General features: G+C 37.3%; 1 protein-coding gene across 1 annotated transcript in view; it reads left to right on the top strand.

Annotated features, from left to right (window-relative positions):
• The first annotated feature begins 5470 nt into the window (after positions 1–5470).
• The window catches only part of degs1 (delta(4)-desaturase, sphingolipid 1), a 22728-nt gene continuing 6539 nt past the window's right edge, over positions 5471–21659 (top strand). Inside the window, exon 1 of the mRNA XM_077495106.1 lies at positions 5471–5833. Coding sequence (XP_077351232.1) covers positions 5752–5833 — 82 coding nt within the window. The 5' untranslated portion in view covers positions 5471–5751. The remainder of the gene's footprint in view (positions 5834–21659) is intronic.

Below are 21659 nucleotides of genomic sequence, written 5' to 3'. Positions count from 1 at the left end.
AAAAGGATCTTGGACATGGCTGGGGACCAGTTCCACATCCCTCTTCGGATCTGGAAGGAGGGTTTCCCCAAAGATCCCACTATTCCAACTGAGGGGCTCTTGGTTGAGCTGAGCCAAAAAAATGGCCTCATTGTTGAAATAAAAAAAAAATAAACTTCTATGCCTTGAACTTGTGTTTTTTCTTTTTTATTTATTTTTTTTCCCCCCTCCCATCCTGTCTGCTTCACATTCAAGTAACTCTAAACCTGGAAAAATATAGCTTTTTTTTTTTTTTTTCCCCCTGAAAACTCCCAGGTCCTTCTGATTTCCAATGTTTACAATTAAAAAAAATAAAATAAAATATGCATGCCTTCTTGGGTGTTATCTGATTACATATTAAAGTACCTGCACAATTTGTTACATCTTTTCATTTTCAATGGGACTGACTTTGAAATAACTGATGACCATCAGCAGCTGTCTGCAGAGTAGCTCACTTGGTTGTTAAGCAAAAGGTCATGGGTTTGAATCCCACCTCTGACTTTACATTGCAAATATATCCAGGGCCATGTATCCCAACTAAATATATCAAATACGTTCTATAATTTAAAATACATCCATAATTACTCATTTGTAATTTACAACCAATTTTTCTTCATTTAACAAATTTTTTTAATGTTCAATGACGCATTCGCTGCTTCCATTTCACAACACTTCAATGATTGCCACCAAGTCTTCTGTGCGTCAGTGGATTGATTGGCAGTGCAGTAGCTCAGTAAACAGGAGGTGAGGGTTCGATACCGGTCTCAGACTGGTTGAATTTAAACTTCAGTCTTTTCATTTATAATTAATTCATAATTTCTCATATGTAATTTACAGCCAATGTATCTTTCTTTATTCATTTAATACGTTTTATTTAATGCATTCTGGTTCAGCAAGACATCTCTCAATTACATTTCACACTTCAATGATAACAATAGCATTCTGCTATTAGCAGTCAGCTTAGCATTCAGCTATTTGCGTCGGCTTTCAGCATCCCACGCAATTTCTTCAGAAATTGCTTAGTCTAGTTATTATAGCATTTTATTCTCAACACTTTTTGCAATCAAACTACTCCTACATTATACTTCAGATTTACACCGTTCAAATTTCAACTTGCTGACAAAATTCACACCTTTCGGGCTATTTATCGTTTGACTTCATATTACTTACAGTACTCACATGTGTTTGATCATGCAAGTATAACGCATTTCCTGGTATGATAGTCAGTTGGTATACTTAATATCCGTTTATGTAATTGCCACAGACATATGTGCAATGTACAGTCGGCGGTGGGCTTTGAACCTGCGACCTCCTGCTTACTGTACATGCACTCTCCCAACTGCGCCACTGAGCAGTATCAGAAAGTCAGTCAAAATGGTCTGTTGTATGTATGGAAGTGGGCGTGGAAAATGGGACTTAGAAAAAATTCAGTGTCAGTCCCATTAAAACTGAATGGGGAAAAGTAGATCTTTAACATTAAATTATGCGAGTACTGTAAGTAATATGAAGTCAAATGATAAATACCCCGAAAGGCGTGAATATTGTCAGCAAGTTGAAATTTGAACGGTGTAAATCGGAAGTATAATGTAGGAGTAGTTTGATTGCAAAAAGTGTTGAGAATAAAATGCTATAATAACTAGACTAAGCAATTTCTGAAGAAATTGCGTGGGATGCTGAAAGCCGAATGCTAATAGCTGAATGCTAAGCTGACTGCTAATAGCAGAATGCTATTGTTATCATTGAAGTGTGAAATGTAATTGAGAGATGTCTTGCTGAACCAGAATGCATTAAATAAAACGTATGTTAAATTAATAAAGAAAGATACATTGGCTGTAAATTACATATGAGAAATTATGAATGAATTATAAATGAAAAGACTGAAGTTTAAATTCAACCAGTCTGAGATTGAATTTGAACCCTCACCTCCTGTTTACTGTTCAATGAGCTACTGCACTGCCAATCTATCCACTGACCCACAGAAGACTTGGTGGCATAACTGAAGTGTTGTGAAATGGAAGCAGCGAATGTGTCTGAACATGCAATAAAATGTATGTTAAATAAAGAAAGATAAATTGGTTGTAAATTACAAATGAGAAATTATGGTTGAATTATAAATGAAAAGAAGAAAGTTTTAGTTTTAACTAAAAAAAAAAAAAGAAGTATGTCCATGTCCAAAAGTTGCTCCATCCGAGGTTTGAACCAGCGAACCATTCGTAGGGCTGTCTTTGCTATGCAAGCGCTTAAGCCAGTGAGCCACCCGACCTGTGAGCAGCAGAGCGAATTGGCGTATTTGTAGTTCAAAGTGTCACCTGACGCTGAAAGTCATCAGCGCTGATTTGGGACACATGTGTTTGATCATGTCAGTATAACGCATTTCCTGGTGTGATAGTCAGTTGGTATACTTAATATCTGTTTATGTAATTGCCACAGACATATGTGCAATGTACAGTCGGCGGTGGGCTTTGAACCTGCGACCTCCTGCTTACTGTACATGCACTCTCCCAACTGCGCCACGAAGCAATATCTGAAAGCAAGTCAAGATGGTCTGTTGTATGTATGGAAGTGGGCGTGGAAAATGGGACTTAGAAAAAATTCAGTGTCAGTCCCATTAAAACTGAATGGGGAAAAGTAGATTTTTAACATTAAATTATGCGAGTACTGTAAGTAATATGAAGTCAAACGATAAATAGCCCGAAAGGCGTGAATTTTGTCAGCAAGTTGAAATTTGAACGGTGTAAATCGGAAGTATAATGTAGGAGTAGTTTGATTGCAAAAAGTGTTGAGAATAAAATGCTATAATAATAAGTTTAAGTATAAGTATAATAATAATAAAGGTTAGAAACAACATATGTGGGATGCTTTCAGCATCCCACAATAAGTTTAAGTATAAGTATAATAATAATAAAGGTTAGAAACAACATATGTGGGATGCTGAAAGCATCCCACAATAATAAGTTTAAGTATAAGTATAATAATAATAAAGGTTAGAAACAACATATGTGGGATGCTTTCAGCATCCCACAACTAGACTAAGCAATTTCTGAAGAAATTGCGTGGGATGCTGAAAGCCGAATGCTAATAGCTGAATGCTAAGCTGACTGCTAATAGCAGAATGCTATTGTTATCATTGAAGTGTGAAATGTAATTGAGAGATGTCTTGCTGAACCAGAATGCATTAAATAAAACGTATGTTAAATTAATAAAGAAAGATACATTGGCTGTAAATTACATATGAGAAATTATGAATGAAAAGACTGAAGTTTAAATTCAACCAGTCTGAGATTGAATTTGAACCCTCACCTCCTGTTTACTGTTCAATGAGCTACTGCACTGCCAATATATCCACTGACCCACAGAAGACTTGGTGGCATAACTGAAGTGTTGTGAAATGGAAGCAGCGAATGTGTCTGAACATGCAATAAAATGTATGTTAAATAAAGAAAGATAAATTGGTTGTAAATTACAAATGAGAAATTATGGTTGAATTATAAATGAAAAGAAGAAAGTTTTAGTTTTAACTAAAAAAAAAAAAGAAGTATGTCCATGTCCAAAAGTTGCTCCATCCGAGGTTTGAACCAGCGAACCACTCATCTGGCTGTCTTTGCTATTCACCTTGCGCAAGCGCTTAAGCCACTGAGCCACAGGACCTGTAAGCAGCAGAGCAAATTGGCGTATTTGTAGTTCAAAGTGTCACCTGACGCTGAAAGTCATCAGCGCTGATTTGGGACACATGTGTTTGATCATGTCAGTATAACGCATTTCCTGGTGTGATAGTCAGTTGGTATACTTAATATCTGTTTATGTAATTTCCACAGACATATGTGCAATGTACAGTCGGCGGTAGGCTTTGAACCTTCGACCTCCTGCTTACTGTACATGCACTCTCCCAACTGCGCCACGAAGCAATATCTGAAAGCAAGTCAAGATGGTCTGTTGTATGTATGGAAGTGGGCGTGGAAAATGGGACTTAGAAAAAATTCAGTGTCAGTCCCATTAAAAGTGAATGGGGAAAAGTGGATCTTTAACATTAAATTATGCGAGTACTGTAAGTAATATGAAGTCAAACGATAAATAGCCCGAAAGGCGGGAATTTTGTCAGCAAGTTGAAATTTGAACGGTGTAAATCGGAAGTATAATGTAGGAGTAGTTTGATTGCAAAAAGTGTTGAGAATAAAATGCTATAATAATAATAAGTTTAAGTATAATAATAATAATAATAATAATAAAGGTTAGAAACAACATATTTCAGCATCCCACAATAATAAGTTTAAGTATAATAATAATAAAGGTTAGAAACAACATATGTGGGATGCTTTCAGCATCCCACAATAACATATGTGTGAAGGCCATCAGCCTTCACACAATGAATAACATATGTGTGAAGGCCACCAGCCATATATATATATATATTGGATGTAGTTGAGTTTTAAATAGCTCAAATAATGTACAAAATTTTCATTTTTTTAATATTATTGTTATTATTATTATTATTATTATTATTATTACTGGTGTAATAACCTTATTTATTGATTGATTGAATTTATTATTATTATTATTATTATTATTATTATTAATTCAATCTCTGGTGTAATAACCTTATTTATTGATTGATTGATGTAAATTTCCCAGAGGGAGCCATCCCAAAGGGATCAATAAAGTCAAGTCTCAGTCTAAGTCTACAAAGTACACAACAACCTCCACAATATTCAGAAGCTGTTTGAAATCAGAGTGTTTCTGAATGGGTTCAAGTGTCTATAAAAAAATTGAAAATAAGAACAAATATTAAGCAAAGGTGTGTTTCAATTATCGGTGTAAATTTGTGGAACAATTTTGGAATTAACCTGAAAAGGTGTGAATCACTGGTTGTTTTTATAATTATATATAAAAACAAAGTACAACAACGATATTAAAAGCAGGTATAAGTCAATATAAACGTAGAAAATAGAGTGCAATTAAAATGTATGAGTAAGCCTTTGTGCTGATTTATATAACTAAGTGTTCACTTAACAATGCTGTTGACATATCTATGCACGTATAAGTGCAGCTGTTTATACATGCAAGTTTGTGTGTTTTTTGTTTTTGTTTTGTTTTTTTTTGTCAGGGGGATAGGACTCTTAAGGGTTTTTTGTGTGTGTGTGTTTTTTTTTTTTTTTTTTTTACTTTTTCCTACTCCCTTTTGAACCTGTAAGCTGTGCTTAATGATGACCATGTACGCAACAAAAACCTTTTAAATCTTTTTATTTTGGTTTCAGTATTTCTGTTGCTGGTTTATATGTTCAATAAACAAACAAACCAACCAACAAACAGTTTCAACTTTAGGGCACCAAATCACCTAGGGCCGGCCCTGCCAGCGTACCTTCGCGTACACTACCGTAAATCCTAGAAAATGGCAAACTTGAAATCAAGAGTGGCTGGCTTTTGACTCTGTAAAAAGAAGCGACGGCGCCGGCTGCCTGCACCGTAGTAAACGACCGGCTGTTAGAGATGACTTACAGCTTAATGTTGCAAACAGGATATTGCTAAATGCAGTTTGATAATGGAAAATTAAAAAAAAAAAAAAAACACCGTCATTTTCGTTTCTGAGTTTTGACTTCCGAGAGGAACACTGCTTTCTAGCACGTCATATGGGCGGGGTGGTAATGTGAGTAGAAGGGAGGAGAACCACCATTTTATAACGCTGTAGATTTTTAACCTGCGTGCCTTGGGAAATTTGGAATAGCTATTTCTTCTGAGATGGGGAATCGGGTAACCCGTGAGGACTACGAATGGGTTTATACCGACCAACCACACGCTGACAGGAGGAAAGCGATACTTGGTGAGTTAGCTTATGTTTCTTTCTTCTTTTTTAAGCAAGTTTGGATAAACCTTATAACTTGAGCGCGGACGTTGCTTGCTCTTTTACCCCTGTTATAATTATTGTTTTTCATTGCTTAACATCCAATGGCGCATTAAGATACTTTATAGAAGCGGATTTTAGTGGAAAACGTGAGCTAACGGTTCCATATCTGTTGCCCCATATGTATAGAAGCTAAATCAATGCTATCTCTCCTGTTAATTTTGTACTGTACTGTTAACGATTTTGGTCAGACCAGACGTCTCCTAATCTGTTAATTAATTTCCTATTCCCTAATCACAAGATAGAGAATTTAATATAGCACACTCTAGCCTACAATGTACTCGTCAGTGAAATGAAAATGGCTTCCGAACAAGAAAGAATGGTGGGCGGTAGGGATGGGCGATACCAGTTATTTTTGGATTCGATCCGAAACCAAGTAATACAGGCCCAAATATTGCGATACCGACCCAATATCGATACCGGAAGTTTATATGCGCTTCAACGTCTTGAAGGGGAGGAAGGGGGAGGGGAGAGGGAACCACGGGGCACACCAGAGGCCCACCCGCCCCGGACCGCGCCGCCGGGCACGGAGCAGCGGACCGCGCCGGGACGGCACCGCCCTGGGCACCAGGCAAAGCACCCCAACACCGCACCCCAAAGGGGGCCCAGGGAGCGGCAAAGACGCAACCGCCACCGAGCAGACAACGGGGGCGGGGGGGTCAGAGCTACCCCCGCCACGGGGGACGGCGTCAAGAAAATTGACTAACTAGCATGCAGTAATGCCAAGTGTTGATGCTTAGTGCCCACGAGAAATAAATGTTAAGGAGTTAGTGAGTATAGTGTCGTATAGTGTGGTGTGCTCGAGCCCACTAGCAGCAACTAGGTTCCTGACTATATAAAAAATAAAAACAATCAGATACAAATACCAAATACAGAAGCAGCGAAAACAGAAGTTGTAACGATGTGGTGGCTCTCATTAACAGGCAGAATCTAGGCAGGATTAAGTTGCCAAATTAAGATTAAAATATTCTATGTACATAGACCATATTTGTTTAAATCTTGATACTTGATTTTTATTTAAGGCAGAGATTTTTTCCATTGAGATATAATTTATTAGTAAGTTTAACCAGTGGTCGATATTTAGAGATTGTTTATTTTTCCAATTGACAAGGATTATTTTTTTTAGCAATAGTAAGGGCTATAAGTATAGATTGAGATTGTTTACATGGTAGCTCAGTTATTGTTAAGTCACCTAGTAAACACAATCTTGGAGATAAAGGAAGCCTACAGTTTAATATATCAGCGAGCTTTTCCAAGATTTTAGTCCAGAAATACAGCACTGGAGTACATGACCATCAAGCATGAAGATAAGTATCGGCAGTGTTTTGTGAGCACTGGAGACAAATGTCGGAGTCAGAGAGTCCCATTTTTTTCAACATGTATTGTGTAATATATGTTCTATGAAGTATCTTATATTGGATAAGTTGCAAATTTGTATGTTTGGTCATTTTAAATACATTTTGACAGATTTGGGTCCAAAAGTCTGGTTCCGGAACTATAGACAAGTCTTTTTCCCATTTTAAAGTCGGTAAATACGTTTTATTTGTGTATAAAAATAACATATTTTTGATATTTTCTTTATTGTTGTTGGAGAAAGCTTTATAATATCTTTAGCTAAGACAGGCAGTTGGAGCGTATCCTGAAGCGTTGGGATTTGTTTCTTAACCATATTTTTAACTTGCAGATAATGTAAGAAATTTCCGTTTTTTATTTCATATTTTTGGACCAAGTTTGTATACGATATAAACTTATTATCTGAGAAAAGATGATGAAGGTGTGTAATTCCTTTCTGCTCCCATGAGCTTAAATGGAACAACTGATTATTAAATTGAAAGTCGGGGTTATGCCAAATGGGAGAGAGCCCACAGGGCGCCAATTGGGAGTTTGTAATTTCTAATGCCTTCCACCAGGCAGTCAGGGTGGCGGCTATCATTGGATTTTTAAAACAATTATGTCATTTTATTGATTTTGTAATAAAGAGTAAATCTAACAGTCTAAGATTATTACAATCCTTCTGCTCCAATTCCAACCAACAGTTAGTATCTCTGTTGGGTTGTGTCCATAGCACAAGATATTGTAGTTGATTAGCTATATAATAATACATAAAGTTTGGTGCCTCTAAACCTCCTTTAGATTAACTTTCCTGAAGAGTTGATAGACTAATTTTGTCTTTTTTTTTTTTTTTTATTCCAAAAGAATTTTATGATAGCAGAGTCCAGCGATGGGAACCAGTTAGACGTAGGTTTAAATGGAATCATTGAAAATAAATAATTTAGCTTTGGTAAAACTTTCATTTTTGTAGTAGCTACTATCCGTCCTATTAAAGAGATCGGAAGATAATTCCAGCGCTCCAGGTCACTACGGATGCTATCCAATAATGGTAAAAAATTTAAAGAAGTTAATTCAGTTAACTTAGGTGAAATTTTAACACCTAAGTATTTTAAATTACCTGTAGGAAAGGAGTAGTGTGGATCCTGACTTGTAGGGTTCCATGAATTTTCTGTAATAGGTAATAATGTTGATTTTGTCCAGTTAAGAGTAATCTGATAAGTGAGAGAATTTAGTTATTAAGTTAAATGCTTCCCCTAACGAGATAGCAGGTTCTTCTAAATAGAGTAATATATCATCGGCATATAGATTAATTTTATGTTCTATTGTCCCGGAGTGGATTCCTTGGATCCGTCTATCCTGACGTATAGCTAATGCAAGCGGCTCAATAAATATAGCAAATAATAAAGGAGACATTGGGCACCCTTGTCTTGTACCCCTTTGTAGAGTAAAACTCTGTGATGTAATCCCATTAGTAGTAACTGTAGCTTTAGGAGAATCATATAATATTGAGACCCATTGAATGAATGACTCCCCGAAGCCGAATTTATTTAAGACAGCAAAGAGGAAGGACCAGTGAACTTTATCGAAGGCTTTTTCTGCATCCAACGAAATAACAACTGCCTTTTTATCATACCGCTGTGACATACTAATCAAGTTAAAGAGCCTCCTAATATTATTAGTAGAATGACGACCTTTAATAAAACCTGTTTGATCACTATGAATAATTGTCGAGATTACTGTCTCTAGTCTAGATGCCAAGGCCTTAGCGATATATATTTTAATATCGGTATTAATTAGTGATATCGGTCGGTAACTTGACGGGAGGGTGGGGTCTTTTTCTGGCTTTAATAAAAGTTTAATTGCTGCTATATTCATATCTTGACGTATATCACCCTTACTTTTAATTTCAGTTACTACTCTTAGAAATAATGGAGCAAACATTAACCAGAAATGTTTAAAAAATATAGCCGGATAACCGTCTGGACCAGGTGCTCTGCCATTAGGCATACTGTCTAAAGCACGATACAACTCATCTATAGTAAGCGGGGCATCTAGAATATCTTTATGTTCAGTAGATAACTGAGGTATATTTAAGCTATTTAGGAATACCTCAATATGTTCAGGGTTAGGTCTATTAATTTCTGAGTATAGATTTCGATAATAGTTATAAAAAATATGGTTAATTTCTTCTGGTGATTGTGTGCATTCACCATTTATATCTTTAATAGCCGTTATAAGAGATTTTTCCTGATTCCGTTGAAGTTGATTTGCCAGAAATTTACCTGATTTATTATTATGTACAAAATTATTATATCTCAACTGTTGTATTATAAACTCTGTCTTTTTAGATAACATGTTATCTAAGTGTATTTTTATATTCTGTAGTTCCGTCCATATTTGATTATTTGGGTTTATTGCATATTCATCCGTTAGTTGTTTAATTTTATCTTCCAGGTATTTTTCTAATTTTTGATCCTGTTTCTTTTTATAAGTTGAATATGATATAATTTTCCCTCTAATTACCGCTTTCCCTGCTTCCCAGAGAAGAGATGGAGATATATTTGGAGAGTCATTTATTTCCCAAAAATCTGCCCATTCCCTTCTAATAATTTTATCAAACTCTACGTCTTTCAGTAGTGAGATGTTAAAACGCCATATCGGGGGTAGTTTAAAGGTAGAGTCAATTTGTAGAGTGAGGGAGACTGGTGCATGATCACTTATAATTATAGAATGTATTTTTATAGCAGTTTTATCAACAATAGAATTATTTGTAAGGAAAAAATCAATTCTTGAGAATGATCGGTGCACCGCAGAAAAGAAAGTAAATTCCTTCTTAGTTGGGTTTTGAAGTCTCCAGCCATCGCTGAGGCCAAAATCCTCCATATATTCATCTATTACTTTAGCGAATCGTAATCGCCTTGTATATATCGTATTATTAGAACGATCTATTAATGGGTTTAAGACCGTGTTAAAATCACCTCCAATAATAATAGTAGAATTTGTTGCTAAATTGAGTAACCGAGAGAAAAATTCATGGAAAAAATCCGGGTCATCATTATTTGGGGCATATAAATTACCAATTGTATATACTTTATTAAATATAGTTACCTGAATAATAATATATCGGCCCTCTAAATCTATTACTATATTATTTAGAGTAAAGAATAAATTCTTATGTATAAGTATAGAGACACCTCTTTGTCTACTATTATAGGAGGCAGAGTAGACTTGACTAAAATTTCTATCTATAAATAATTTTTCTTCTGATTTTTGTAGGTGGGTTTCTTGTAGGAGACAAATATCTTCCTTAAATTTTGAGAGATGGTCTAAAATTTTTATTCTTTTTGCCTGGGAGTGAGCGCCACACACATTCCAGGAGACCAGAACTAATTTCTGCATACAAGCAATATAGACTCAGTCTTATGGATACATCTATATGAGCTGCTTATTAATATTAACATATTGTAGGATAGCAAAAGAGTAATTAGGCAATTTATATCATTTATATAAAGAGAGAGATAACAAGTAGATAAGTATAATAGTGAAGAAACGAGGGGGGAAGTGAGTGTGAAGGAAATCTGTGGGGGATTCAACATAACAATACACCAGTAAATAGTGACCTAAACGAGATTATTATTTTTATTATTATTATTTATTTTTATTTTTTTAAGAATATATTTTTATATTATTATTATTATTTTTATTATTATTATTATTAGCATGTCCGCTTCCCAGTTCTGAGGTCTCCGGTTCGAGTCCAGGCTCGGACCTTCCTGGGTGGAGTTTGCATGTTCTCCCCGTGCCCGCGTGGGTCTTCTCCGGGTACTCCGGTCTCCTCCCACATTCCAAAGACATGCATGGCAGGTTAATTGGGCGCTCCGAATTGACCCTAGGTGTGCGTGTGAGTGTGGATGGTTGTTCGTCTCTGTGTGCCCTGCGATTGGTTGGCAACCAGTACAGGGTGTCCCCCGCCTTCTGCCCAGAGCCAGCTGAGATAGGCGCCAGCAGCCCCCGCGACCCTTGTGGGGAATAAGCGGTCAAGAAAATGGATGGATGGATGGATTATTATTATTATTATTATTATTATTATATAGCCTATACATGATATAAATTCATATTCTCAGTTTCATAACCCATTATCCATACATATACATACACATATATATACATACATATACATATATACACATATACATACACATACATATACATACGTCAAATAATCACACAATACCAATTATCAGTTAGAACAGCTAAGGGGTCGAGGTTGGGTTTCGGAATAGCTGGCCGTCGATATATAATTTATCAACGACCATCGAAGTCCGTTTACCCTCCTGTCTATTTTGTTTCATTATAGGAAACAGTACTTTTCGCCGCTCGTTTATCTCTCTTGGGAATTGATCATTCATCCCGAAATATGTCCCTTTGAGCTCCCGTCCTTTACTTTTTACCAATTCTTTATGTTTAAAATGTTCGAACTTAGCAATAATAGGACTGGGCTTATTGCCCTTACGAGCTCCGAGCCGGTGTACACGGTGAAAAGAGATATTATTTACCGTCTCCTGAGGGATCTTTAGCGATAATGTCATAATTTTTTTTATCTCGCTCTCTGGATTATCTGGGGTATTTTCGGATATACCTGAAACTAGAGCTGCGAGCAGCTATAAAGGGCCCTCGCAGCCCGGGCCACGTTGGAGTCCTTGCACGTTGGGGTACTTGCACGTTAGGGTACTGGCACGTTGGGGTACTGGCATATTGGAAGCAAAATATCTTTGAAAATGGCATAATAAACGTTTACATGTAGAATATTTTTTTTGCCGGTGTGTGTCAAGCTCAACGGGTTTTGGTGATTGTTAAGACCTGCAAAAATCAGCGTCCTTTTTTATTTTTAGGCAATGAGTTGCCCTGATTTGTATTTTTTGTAAAAGTGTATATATACATCATCGCTCGTTGGACTCATTGCACAATGTTACTTTTATTGTCCAAAGGGGCAATCAAAAATGAATAAAACAAAATGGAAACGTACATACGTTTGGATCGGTGTGAAGCCAGTGAACAATTTGAGTGGTGGAAACTAAAAGAATATTCAGAAATGACTTAGTCATCACACTTAGAATGAGTTTACATTTTTTTGTACAAAATACCGTATGTGGGTTTTTTTTTTTATATAAGCCTCAAGGGCTAGGTGGCGCTGTATTTATAACTGAATGTTGTCATCGAGATACCTTCAGGCCTTGATTATAAGCATACATGTCAAGTGTGGGATTTTTTTTGGAGCATGTACCGTGGAGTTATTAAGCATATCCTTCATTCACGATATTGCTTTTAATGTCCACAGAGGCTATCAAAAATAAATAAAAATATATATATGTTTGGATAAGTCTGATGCCAGTGAACATTTTGAGTGGTGGAAACTAAAAGAATATTCATAAATGACTTAGTTATCACACTTAGAATGAGTTTACATTTTTTGTACAAAATACCGTATGTGGGGTATTTTTTTTTTATGCCTCAAGGGCTAGGTGGCGCTGCATATATAACTGAATGTTGTCATAGAGATAGCTTCAGGCCTTGACGATAAACATACATGTCAAGTTTGGGATTTTTTGGAGCATGTACCGGGGAGTTATTAAGCATATCCTTTTTCAGTGCGAAACACAAATTTTGATGCCCCGCCTTCATCATATAGTATTTCGAAAGGTCAAGATTTTTCCCCCTGTCGTTGGCTCAGGTCTTGACATGGTCCAGGTCAAGTCTTAACTCAGTCAGATGAAACGTGTAGGAGAAGTGGGCAAAAGTCTGCCCCCTGTGAATGTGCAAAAATTGTCAAAAATGGGACATTCAAAAATTCGTAGCTCACTTCCTGTTCATTTTAGCATATGGGTCCAAGAGACTTTTTTGTAGGTCTTGGGCTCCCTCATACACCTAAAAATATTCGTCGTTCTTGCTTAAACGTACAACCGGGGCTGCTTTGTTAAAAACTTCTAGGGGGCGCTATTGAGTCATTTTTGTAAAAATAGCACAATCAACAATAAAATATTGCTCATTTTACCAGGCCAGATGTGTGTGCCAAGTTTCATGAGTTTCTGTGCATGTTTAGACCCTCAAAACTGGCGTTGTTTTCTTGGCGAACAGCGCTTAGCCACACCCACAGCAATTCGCGAAAACTCACAAACTTCGTGTTGTGACATCATGAAGGCCGAAACCCTCATCTGAGCAAATATGAGGTAGGTCCAGTTAACGTGTTTGGAGAAAAACGTAGAAGAAAATTCGTAATAAAAAAAATTGCCACTAGGTGGCGCTATCAGTTAGATGAAATATAAGTCAGTAGATGTCTTTAGGGCTGGACTCTCATCAAATGTGTGAAATTTTGAGAAGATAGGATCATCTCGGTCAAGTTAATGCAGCTTTTATTTTCACGAAAAATCTTCAGACTTTGCGTCACCGTAGCGGCCACGCCCTTTGGCGAAAAGTTACAATATTCGGTGTGGGGCATGATCAACATCTTAAGGCTTTTCTGACCAATTTTCAAATGGATCCCTTCAACAAGCTCAGCACAGTAGCTAAAAACGTAAAGTATGACATTTATTGTAACCACTAGGTGGCGCTATATGTATAACTGAATTTTATCATATGGATGTTTTCAGGCCGTGACTATTACGTTGCCTGAGAAGTTTGAGATTTTTTGGAGCTTGAACATGGGAGTTATTAAGCATTTGCTCTTTCTGGACAAATGAAATTTTAAAGGCAATATTTGATGCCCCACCCCCGTCATATAGTATTTCAAAAAGGCAAGATGTTTTGCCCAGTTTGTCTCTCAGGTCTTGAGATGATAAATGCCAAGTTTGAAGTCAATTGGATGAAAAATGTTTGCAAAGGGGGAAAAAGCATGATCACAGTGAATGTGCCAAAATAGGCCAAAATTGGACATAAAAAAATTCATAGCTCACTTCCTGTACATTTTAGCTACATGGTCCCAATAGACTTTTTTGTGCGTCTCGGGGTGCTACACGTGCCTGCCAATTTTTGTTGCTCTAGCTCAAACGTGCCGGGCTTGGTTTTTATTTTTCTACGCTAGGGGGCGCTATCGAGTCGCATTGTTATGACGACTTAATAATATCAAATTTTTCGCCGGGCCTGAAGAGTGTGCAAAGTTCGGTGAGTTTTCGTGAATGTTTAGGTACCCAAAATCGCGATCGTTTGCGGAGAATAAAGAAGAAGAAGAAGAAGAATAACTAGAGCTGCGAGCAGCTATAAAGGGCCCTCGCAGCCCGGGCCACGTTGGGGTCCTTGCACGTTGTGGTACTTGCATGTTGGGGTACTGGCACATTGGGGTACTGGCATATTGGAAGCAAAATTTCTTTGAAAATGGCATAATAAACGTTTACATGGAGAATATTTTTTTGCCAGTGTGTGTGTCAAGCTCAACGGGTTTTGGTGATTGTTAAGACCTGCAAAAATCAGCGTCCTTTTTTATTTTTAGGCAATGAGTTGCCCTGATTGGTATTTTTTTGTAAAAGTGTATATACACATCATCGCTCGTTGGACTCATTGCACAATGTTACTTTTATTGTCCAAAGGGGCAATCAAAAATGAATAAAACAAAATGGAAACGTACATACGTTTGGATCGGTGTCAAGCCAGTGAACAATTTGAGTGGTGGAAACTAAAAGAATATTCATAAATGACTTAGTTATCACACTTAGAATGAGTGTACATTTTTTGTACAAAATACCGTATGTGGGGTATTTTTTTTATTTTTTATATAAGCCTCAAGGGCTAGGTGGCGCTGTATTTATAACTGAATGTTGTCATATAGATACCTTCAGGCCTTGATTATAAGCATACATGTCAAGTGTGGGATTTTTTTTGGAGCATGTACCGTGGAGTTATTAAGCATATCCTTCATTCACGATATTGCTTTTAATGTCCATAGAGGCTATCAAAAATAAATAAAAATATATATATGTTTGGATAAGTCTGATGCCAGTGAACATTTTGAGTGGTGGAAACTAAAAGAATATTCAGAAATGACTTCGTTATCACACTTAGAATGAGTTTACATTTTTTGTACAAAATACCGTAAGTGAGGCATTTTTTTTTTAAGCCTCAAGGACTAGGTGGCGCTGTATTTATAACTGAATTTTGTCATAGAGATAGCTTCAGGCCTTGACGATAAACATACATGTCAAGTTTGGGATTTTTTGGAGCATGTACCGGGGAGTTATTAAGCATATCCTTTTTCAGTGCGAAAACAAATTTTGATGCCCCGCCTTCATCATATAGTATTTCGAAAGGTCAAGATTTTTCCCCCTGTCGTTGGCTCAGGTCTTGACATGGTCCAGGTCAAGTCTTAACTCAGTCAGATGAAACGTGTAGGAGAAGTGGGCAAAAGTCTGCCCCCTGTGAATGTGCAAAAATTGTCAAAAATGGGACATTCAAAAATTCGTAGCTAACTTCCTGTTCATTTTAGCATATGGGTCCAAGAGACTTTTTTGTAGGTCTTGGGCTCCCTCATACACCTAAAAATATTCGTCGTTCTTGCTTAAACGTACAACCGGGGCTGCTTCGTTAAAAACTTCTCGGGGGCGCTATTGAGTCATTTTTGTAAAAATAGCACAATCAACAATAAAATATTGCTCATTTTACCAGGCCAGATGTGTGTGCCAAGTTTCATGAGTTTCTGTGCATGTTTAGACCCTCAAAACTGGCGTTGTTTTCTTGGCGAACAGCGCTTAGCCACACCCACAGCAATTCGCGAAAACTCACAAACTTCGTGTTGTGACATCATGAAGGCCGAAACCCTCATCTGAGCAAATATGAGGTAGGTCCAGTTAACGTGTTTGGAGAAAAATGTACAAGAAAATTCGTTTAAAAAAAAATTGCCACTAGGTGGCGCTATCAGTAAGATGAAATATAAGTTCGTAGATGTCTTTAGGGCTGGACTCTCATCAAATGTGTGAAATTTTGAGAAGATAGGATCATCTCGGTCAAGTTAATGCAGCTTTTATTTTCACGAAAAATCTTCAGACTTTGCGTCACCGTAGCGGCCACGCCCTTTGGCGAAAAGTTACAATATTCGGTGTGGGGCATGATCAACATCTTAAGGCTTTTCTGACCAATTTTCAAATGGATCCCTTCAACAAGCTCAGCACAGTAGCTAAAAACGTAAAGTATGACATTTATCCTTACCACTAGGTGGCGCTATATGTATAACTGAATTTTATCATATAGATGTTTTCAGGCCGTGACTATTACGTTGCCTGAGAAGTTTGAGATTTTTTGGAGCTTGAACATGGGAGTTAAGCATTTACTCTTTCTGGACAAATGAAATTTTAAAGACAATATTTGATGCTCCGCCCCCATCATATAGTGTTTCGAAAAGGCAAGACTTTTTGCCCAGTTGTTCTTTCAGGTCTTGAGATGATAAATGCCAAGTTTGAAGTCAATTGGATGAAAAATGTTTGCAGAGGGGGAAAAAGCATGACCACAGTGAATGTGCCAAAATAGGCCAAAATTGGACATAAAAAAATTCATAGCTCATTTCCTGTACATTTTAGCTACATGGTCCCAATAGACTTTTTTTGTGCGTCTCGGGGTGCTACACGTGCCTGCCAATTTTCGTTGCTCTCGCTCAAATGTGCCGGGCTTGGTTTTTATTTTTCTACGCTAGGGGGCGCTATAGACTAACGTTGTTATGACAATGTCAGAATATCAAATTTTTCGCCGGGCCTGAGGAGTGTGCAAAGTTCGGTGAGTTTTCGTGAATGTTTAGGTACCCAAAATCGCGATCGTTTGCGGAGAATAAAGAAGAAGAAGAAGAACTAGAGCTGCGAGCAGCTATAAAGGGCCCTCGCAGCCCGGGCCACGTTGGGGTACTTGTACGTTGGGGAACTTGCACATTGGGGTACTGGCACATTGGAAGCAGAATTTCTTTGAAAATGGCATGATCAACATGTGGATTATTTATTTTTTTTGCCAGGTGTGATGAGTGTGTCAAGCTCAATGGGTTTTGGTGATTGTTAAGATCTGCAAAAATCAGCGTCTTTTTTTTATTTTTAGGCAATGAGTTGCCCTGATTGGTATTTTTCGTAAAAGTATATATACACACATCATCGCTCGTACTCAATGTTGCTTTTATTGTCCATAGAGGCTATCAAAAAAATAAATAAAACTAAATAAAAAATACGTATGTTTGGATCGGTCTGATGCCAGTGAACATATTGAGTGGTGGAAAGTAAAAGAATATTCATAAATGACTTAGTTATCACACTTACAATGAGTCTACAATTTTTGCAAAAATACCGTAAGTGAGGCATTTTTTTTTTAAGCCTCAAGGACTAGGTGGCGCTGTATTTATAACTGAATTTTGTCATAGAGATACCTTCAGGCCTTGACTATAAATATTAGGGGTGTGAATTGCCTAGTACCTGACGATTTGATTCGTATCACGATTCACAGGTCACGATTCGATTCGATACCGATTAATCCCGATACGAATGGTCACGATTCGATACCGATTAATCCCGATACGAATTTATAAGTCGATTGTTGCGATTTTTTTCCATTCAAATTTAGAAAATACTATCAGTAAATTTGTACATGTACACTGTAAGATTTGTATGAATATATTTATCTAAAACTTGAGGCTTATAACCGTGAGCCACTGTACACAAACAGTTTGCAATCTGTTTCACATTTGAACAGCATTAAAATAAAAATATTAAGGCTTAATGTGCCGTTCATATAACATTCTTCCATGCTCAAGGTGTGAATCCTAAAAAAAAATAAAATAAAAAAAAAAATAAAAAAAATAAAAAATCGATTCTGCCGATTATTGAATCGATTCGAGAATCGCGCGATGTAGTATCGCGATATATCGCCGAATCGATTTTTTTTTAACACCCCTAATAAATATACATTTCAAGTATGGGATTTTTTGGAGCATGTACCGGGGAGTTATTAAGCATAGCCTTCATTCACGATATTGCTTTTAATGTCCATAGAGGCTATCAAAAATACATAAAACTAAATAACAAAAATATGTATGTTTGGTTAGGTCTGATGCCAGTGAATATTTTGAGTGGTGGAAAGTAAAAGAATATTCCTAAATGACTGAGTTATCACACTTAGAATGAGTTTACATTTTTTGTACAAAATACCGTAAGTGGGGTATTTTTTTTTCATGCCTCAAGGGCTAGGTGGCGCTGCATATATAACTGAATGTTGTCATAGAGATACCTTCAGGCCTTGACGATAAACATACATGTCAAGTTTGGGATTTTTTGGAGAATGTATCGGGAAGTTATTAAGCATATCCTTTTTCAGTGCGAAACACAAATTTTGATGCCCCGCCCTCATCATATAGTATTTCCAAAAGTCAAGATTTTTCCGTCTGTTGTTGGCTCAGGTCTTGACATGGTCCAGGTCAAGTCTTAACTCAGTCGGATGAAACGTGTAGGAGAAGTGGGCAAAAGTATGCCCCCTGAAAATGTGCAAAAATCGTCAAAAATGGGACATTCAAAAATTCGTAGCTCACTTCCTGTTCATTTTAGCACATGGGTCCAAGAGACTTTTTTGTAGGTCTTTGGCTCCCTCATACACCTAAAAATTTTCGTAGATCTTGCTTAAACGTACAATCGGGGCTGCTTCGTTAAAAATTTCTAGGGGGCGCTATTGAGTCATTTTTGTAAAAATAGGACAATACATGATAAAATATTGCTCATTTTGCCAGGCCAGATGTGTGTGCCAAGTTTCATGAGTTTCTGCACATGTTTAGACCATCAAAACTAGCGTTGTTTTCTTGGCGAACAGTGCTTAGCCACGCCCACAGCGATTCGCGAAAACTCACAAACTTCGTGTTGTGACATCATGAAGGCCGAAACCCCCATCTGAGCAAATATGAGGTTGGTCCAGTTAACGTGTTTGGAGAAAAATGTACAAGAAAATTCGTTTAAAAAAAAATTGCCACTAGGTGGCGCTATCAGTAAGATGAAATATAAGTTCGTAGATGTCTTTAGGGCTGGACTCTCATCAAATGTGTGAAATTTTGAGAAGATAGGATCATCTGGGTCAAGTTCATGCAGCTTTTATTGTCACGAAAAATCTTCAGAATTTGCGTCACCGTAGTGGCCACTCCCTTTGGCGAAAAGTTACAATATTCGGTGTGGGGCATCATCAACATCTTAAGGCTTTTCTGACCAATTTTCAACTGGATCCCTTCAACGAGCTCAGCACAGTAGCTAAAAACGTAAAGTATGACATTTATTGTAACCACTAGGTGGCGCTATATGTATAACTGAATTTTTTCATATAGGTGTTTTCAGGCCGTGACTATTACGTTGCCTGAGAAGTTTGAGATTTTTTGGAGCTTGTACATGGGAGTTATTCAGCATTTGCTCTTTCTGGACAAATGAAATTTTAAAGGCAATATTTGATGCCCCGCCCCCGTCATATAGTATTTCGAAAAGGCAAGATTTTTTCCCTAGTTGTTCTCTTAGGTCTTGAGATGATAAATGCCAAGTTTAAAGTCAATGGGATGAAAAATGTTTGCATAGGGGGAAAAAGTATGACCACAGTGAATGTGCCAAAATAGGCCAAAATTGGACATAAAAAAATTCTTAGCTCACTTCCTGTACAGTTTAGGAAATGGCTTCCACTGACTTTTTTGTGCGTCTCGGAGTGCTACACGTGCCTGCCAATTTTCGTAGCTCTAGCTCAAACGGGCCGGGATTGGTTTTTATTTTTCTACGCTAGGTGGCGCTATAGAGTCGCGTTGTTATGACAACTACATAATATCAAATTTTTCGCCGGGCCCGAAGAGACTGCAAAGTTTGGTGAGTTTTCGTAAATGTTTAGGCCCTCAAAAATGCGATGGTTTGCGGAGAATAAAGAAGAAGAAGAATAATAACTAGAGCTGCGAGCAGCTATAAAAGGCCCTCGCAGCCCGGGCCGCGTTGGGGTCCTTGCACGTTGGGGTACTTGCACGTTAGGGTACTGGCACGTTGGGGTACTGGCATATTGGAAGCAAAATTTCTTTGAAAATGGCATAATAAACGTTTAGATGTAGAATTTTTTTTTTGCCAGTCTGTGTCAAGCTCAACGGGTTTTGGTGATTGTTAAGACCTGCAAAAATCAGCGTCCTTTTTTATTTTTAGGCAATGAGTTGCCCTGATTGGTATTTTTTGTAAAAGTGTATATAGACATCATCGCTCGTTGTACTCATTGCACAATGTTACTTTTATTGTCCAAAGGGGCAATCAAAAATGAATAAAACAAAATGGAAACGTACATACATTTGGATCGGTGTGAAGCCAGTGAACAATTTGAGTGGTGGAAACTAAAAGAATATTCATAAATGACTTAGTTATCACACTTAGAATGAGTTTACATTTTTTGTACAAAATACCGTATGTGTGTTTTTTTTTTTTTTTTTTATATAATATGGCTCAAGGGCTAGATGGCGCTGTATTTATAACTGAATGTTGTCATAGAGATACCTTCAGGCCTTGATTATAAGCATACATGTCAAGTGTGGGATTTTTTTTTGGAGCATGTACCGTGGAGTTATTAAGCATATCCTTCATTCACGATATTGCTTTTAATGTCCACAGAGGCTATCAAAAATAAATAAAAATATATATATATGTTTGGATAAGTCTGATGCCAGTGAACATTTTGAGTGGTGGAAACTAAAAGAATATTCATAAATGACTGAGTTATCACACTTAGAATGAGTTTACATTTTTTGTACAAAATACCGTATGTGGGGTATTTTTTTTTTATGCCTCAAGGGCTAGGTGGCGCTGCATATATAACTGAATGTTGTCATAGAGATAACTTCAGGCCTTGACGATAAACATACATGTCAAGTTTGGGATTTTTTGGAGCATGTACCGGGGAGTTATCAAGCATATCCTTTTTCATTGCGAAACACAAATTTTGATGCCACGCCCTCATCATATAGTATTTCGAAAACTCAAGATTTTCCCCCCTGTCGTTGGCTCAGGTCTTGACATTGTCCAGGTCAAGTCTTAACTCAGTCGGATGAAACGTGGAGAAGAAGTGGGCAAAAGTATGCCCCCTGTAAATGTGCAAAAATCATCAAAAATGGGACATTCAAAAATTCGTAGCTCACTTCCTGTTCATTTTAGCATATGGGTCCAAGAGACTTTTATGTAGGTCTTGGGCTCCCTCATACACCTAAAAATATTCGTCATTCTTGCTTAAACGTACAACCGGGGCTGCTTAGTTAAAAATTTCTAGGGGGCGCTATTGATTCTTTTTTTTTAAAATAGCACAATCAAAAATAAAATATTGCTCATTGTACCAGGCCACATGTGTGTGCCAAGTTTCATGAGTTTCTGTGCATGTTTAGACCCTCAAAACTGGCGTTGTTTTCTTGGCGAACAGC

The sequence above is a fragment of the Festucalex cinctus genome, chromosome 14 (genome assembly GCF_051991245.1).
Source record: "Festucalex cinctus isolate MCC-2025b chromosome 14, RoL_Fcin_1.0, whole genome shotgun sequence".
NCBI lineage: Eukaryota > Metazoa > Chordata > Actinopteri > Syngnathiformes > Syngnathidae > Festucalex > Festucalex cinctus.
Note: the sequence above shows the minus strand (reverse complement) of the source record. Positions and strands in the feature narration are given on the sequence as shown.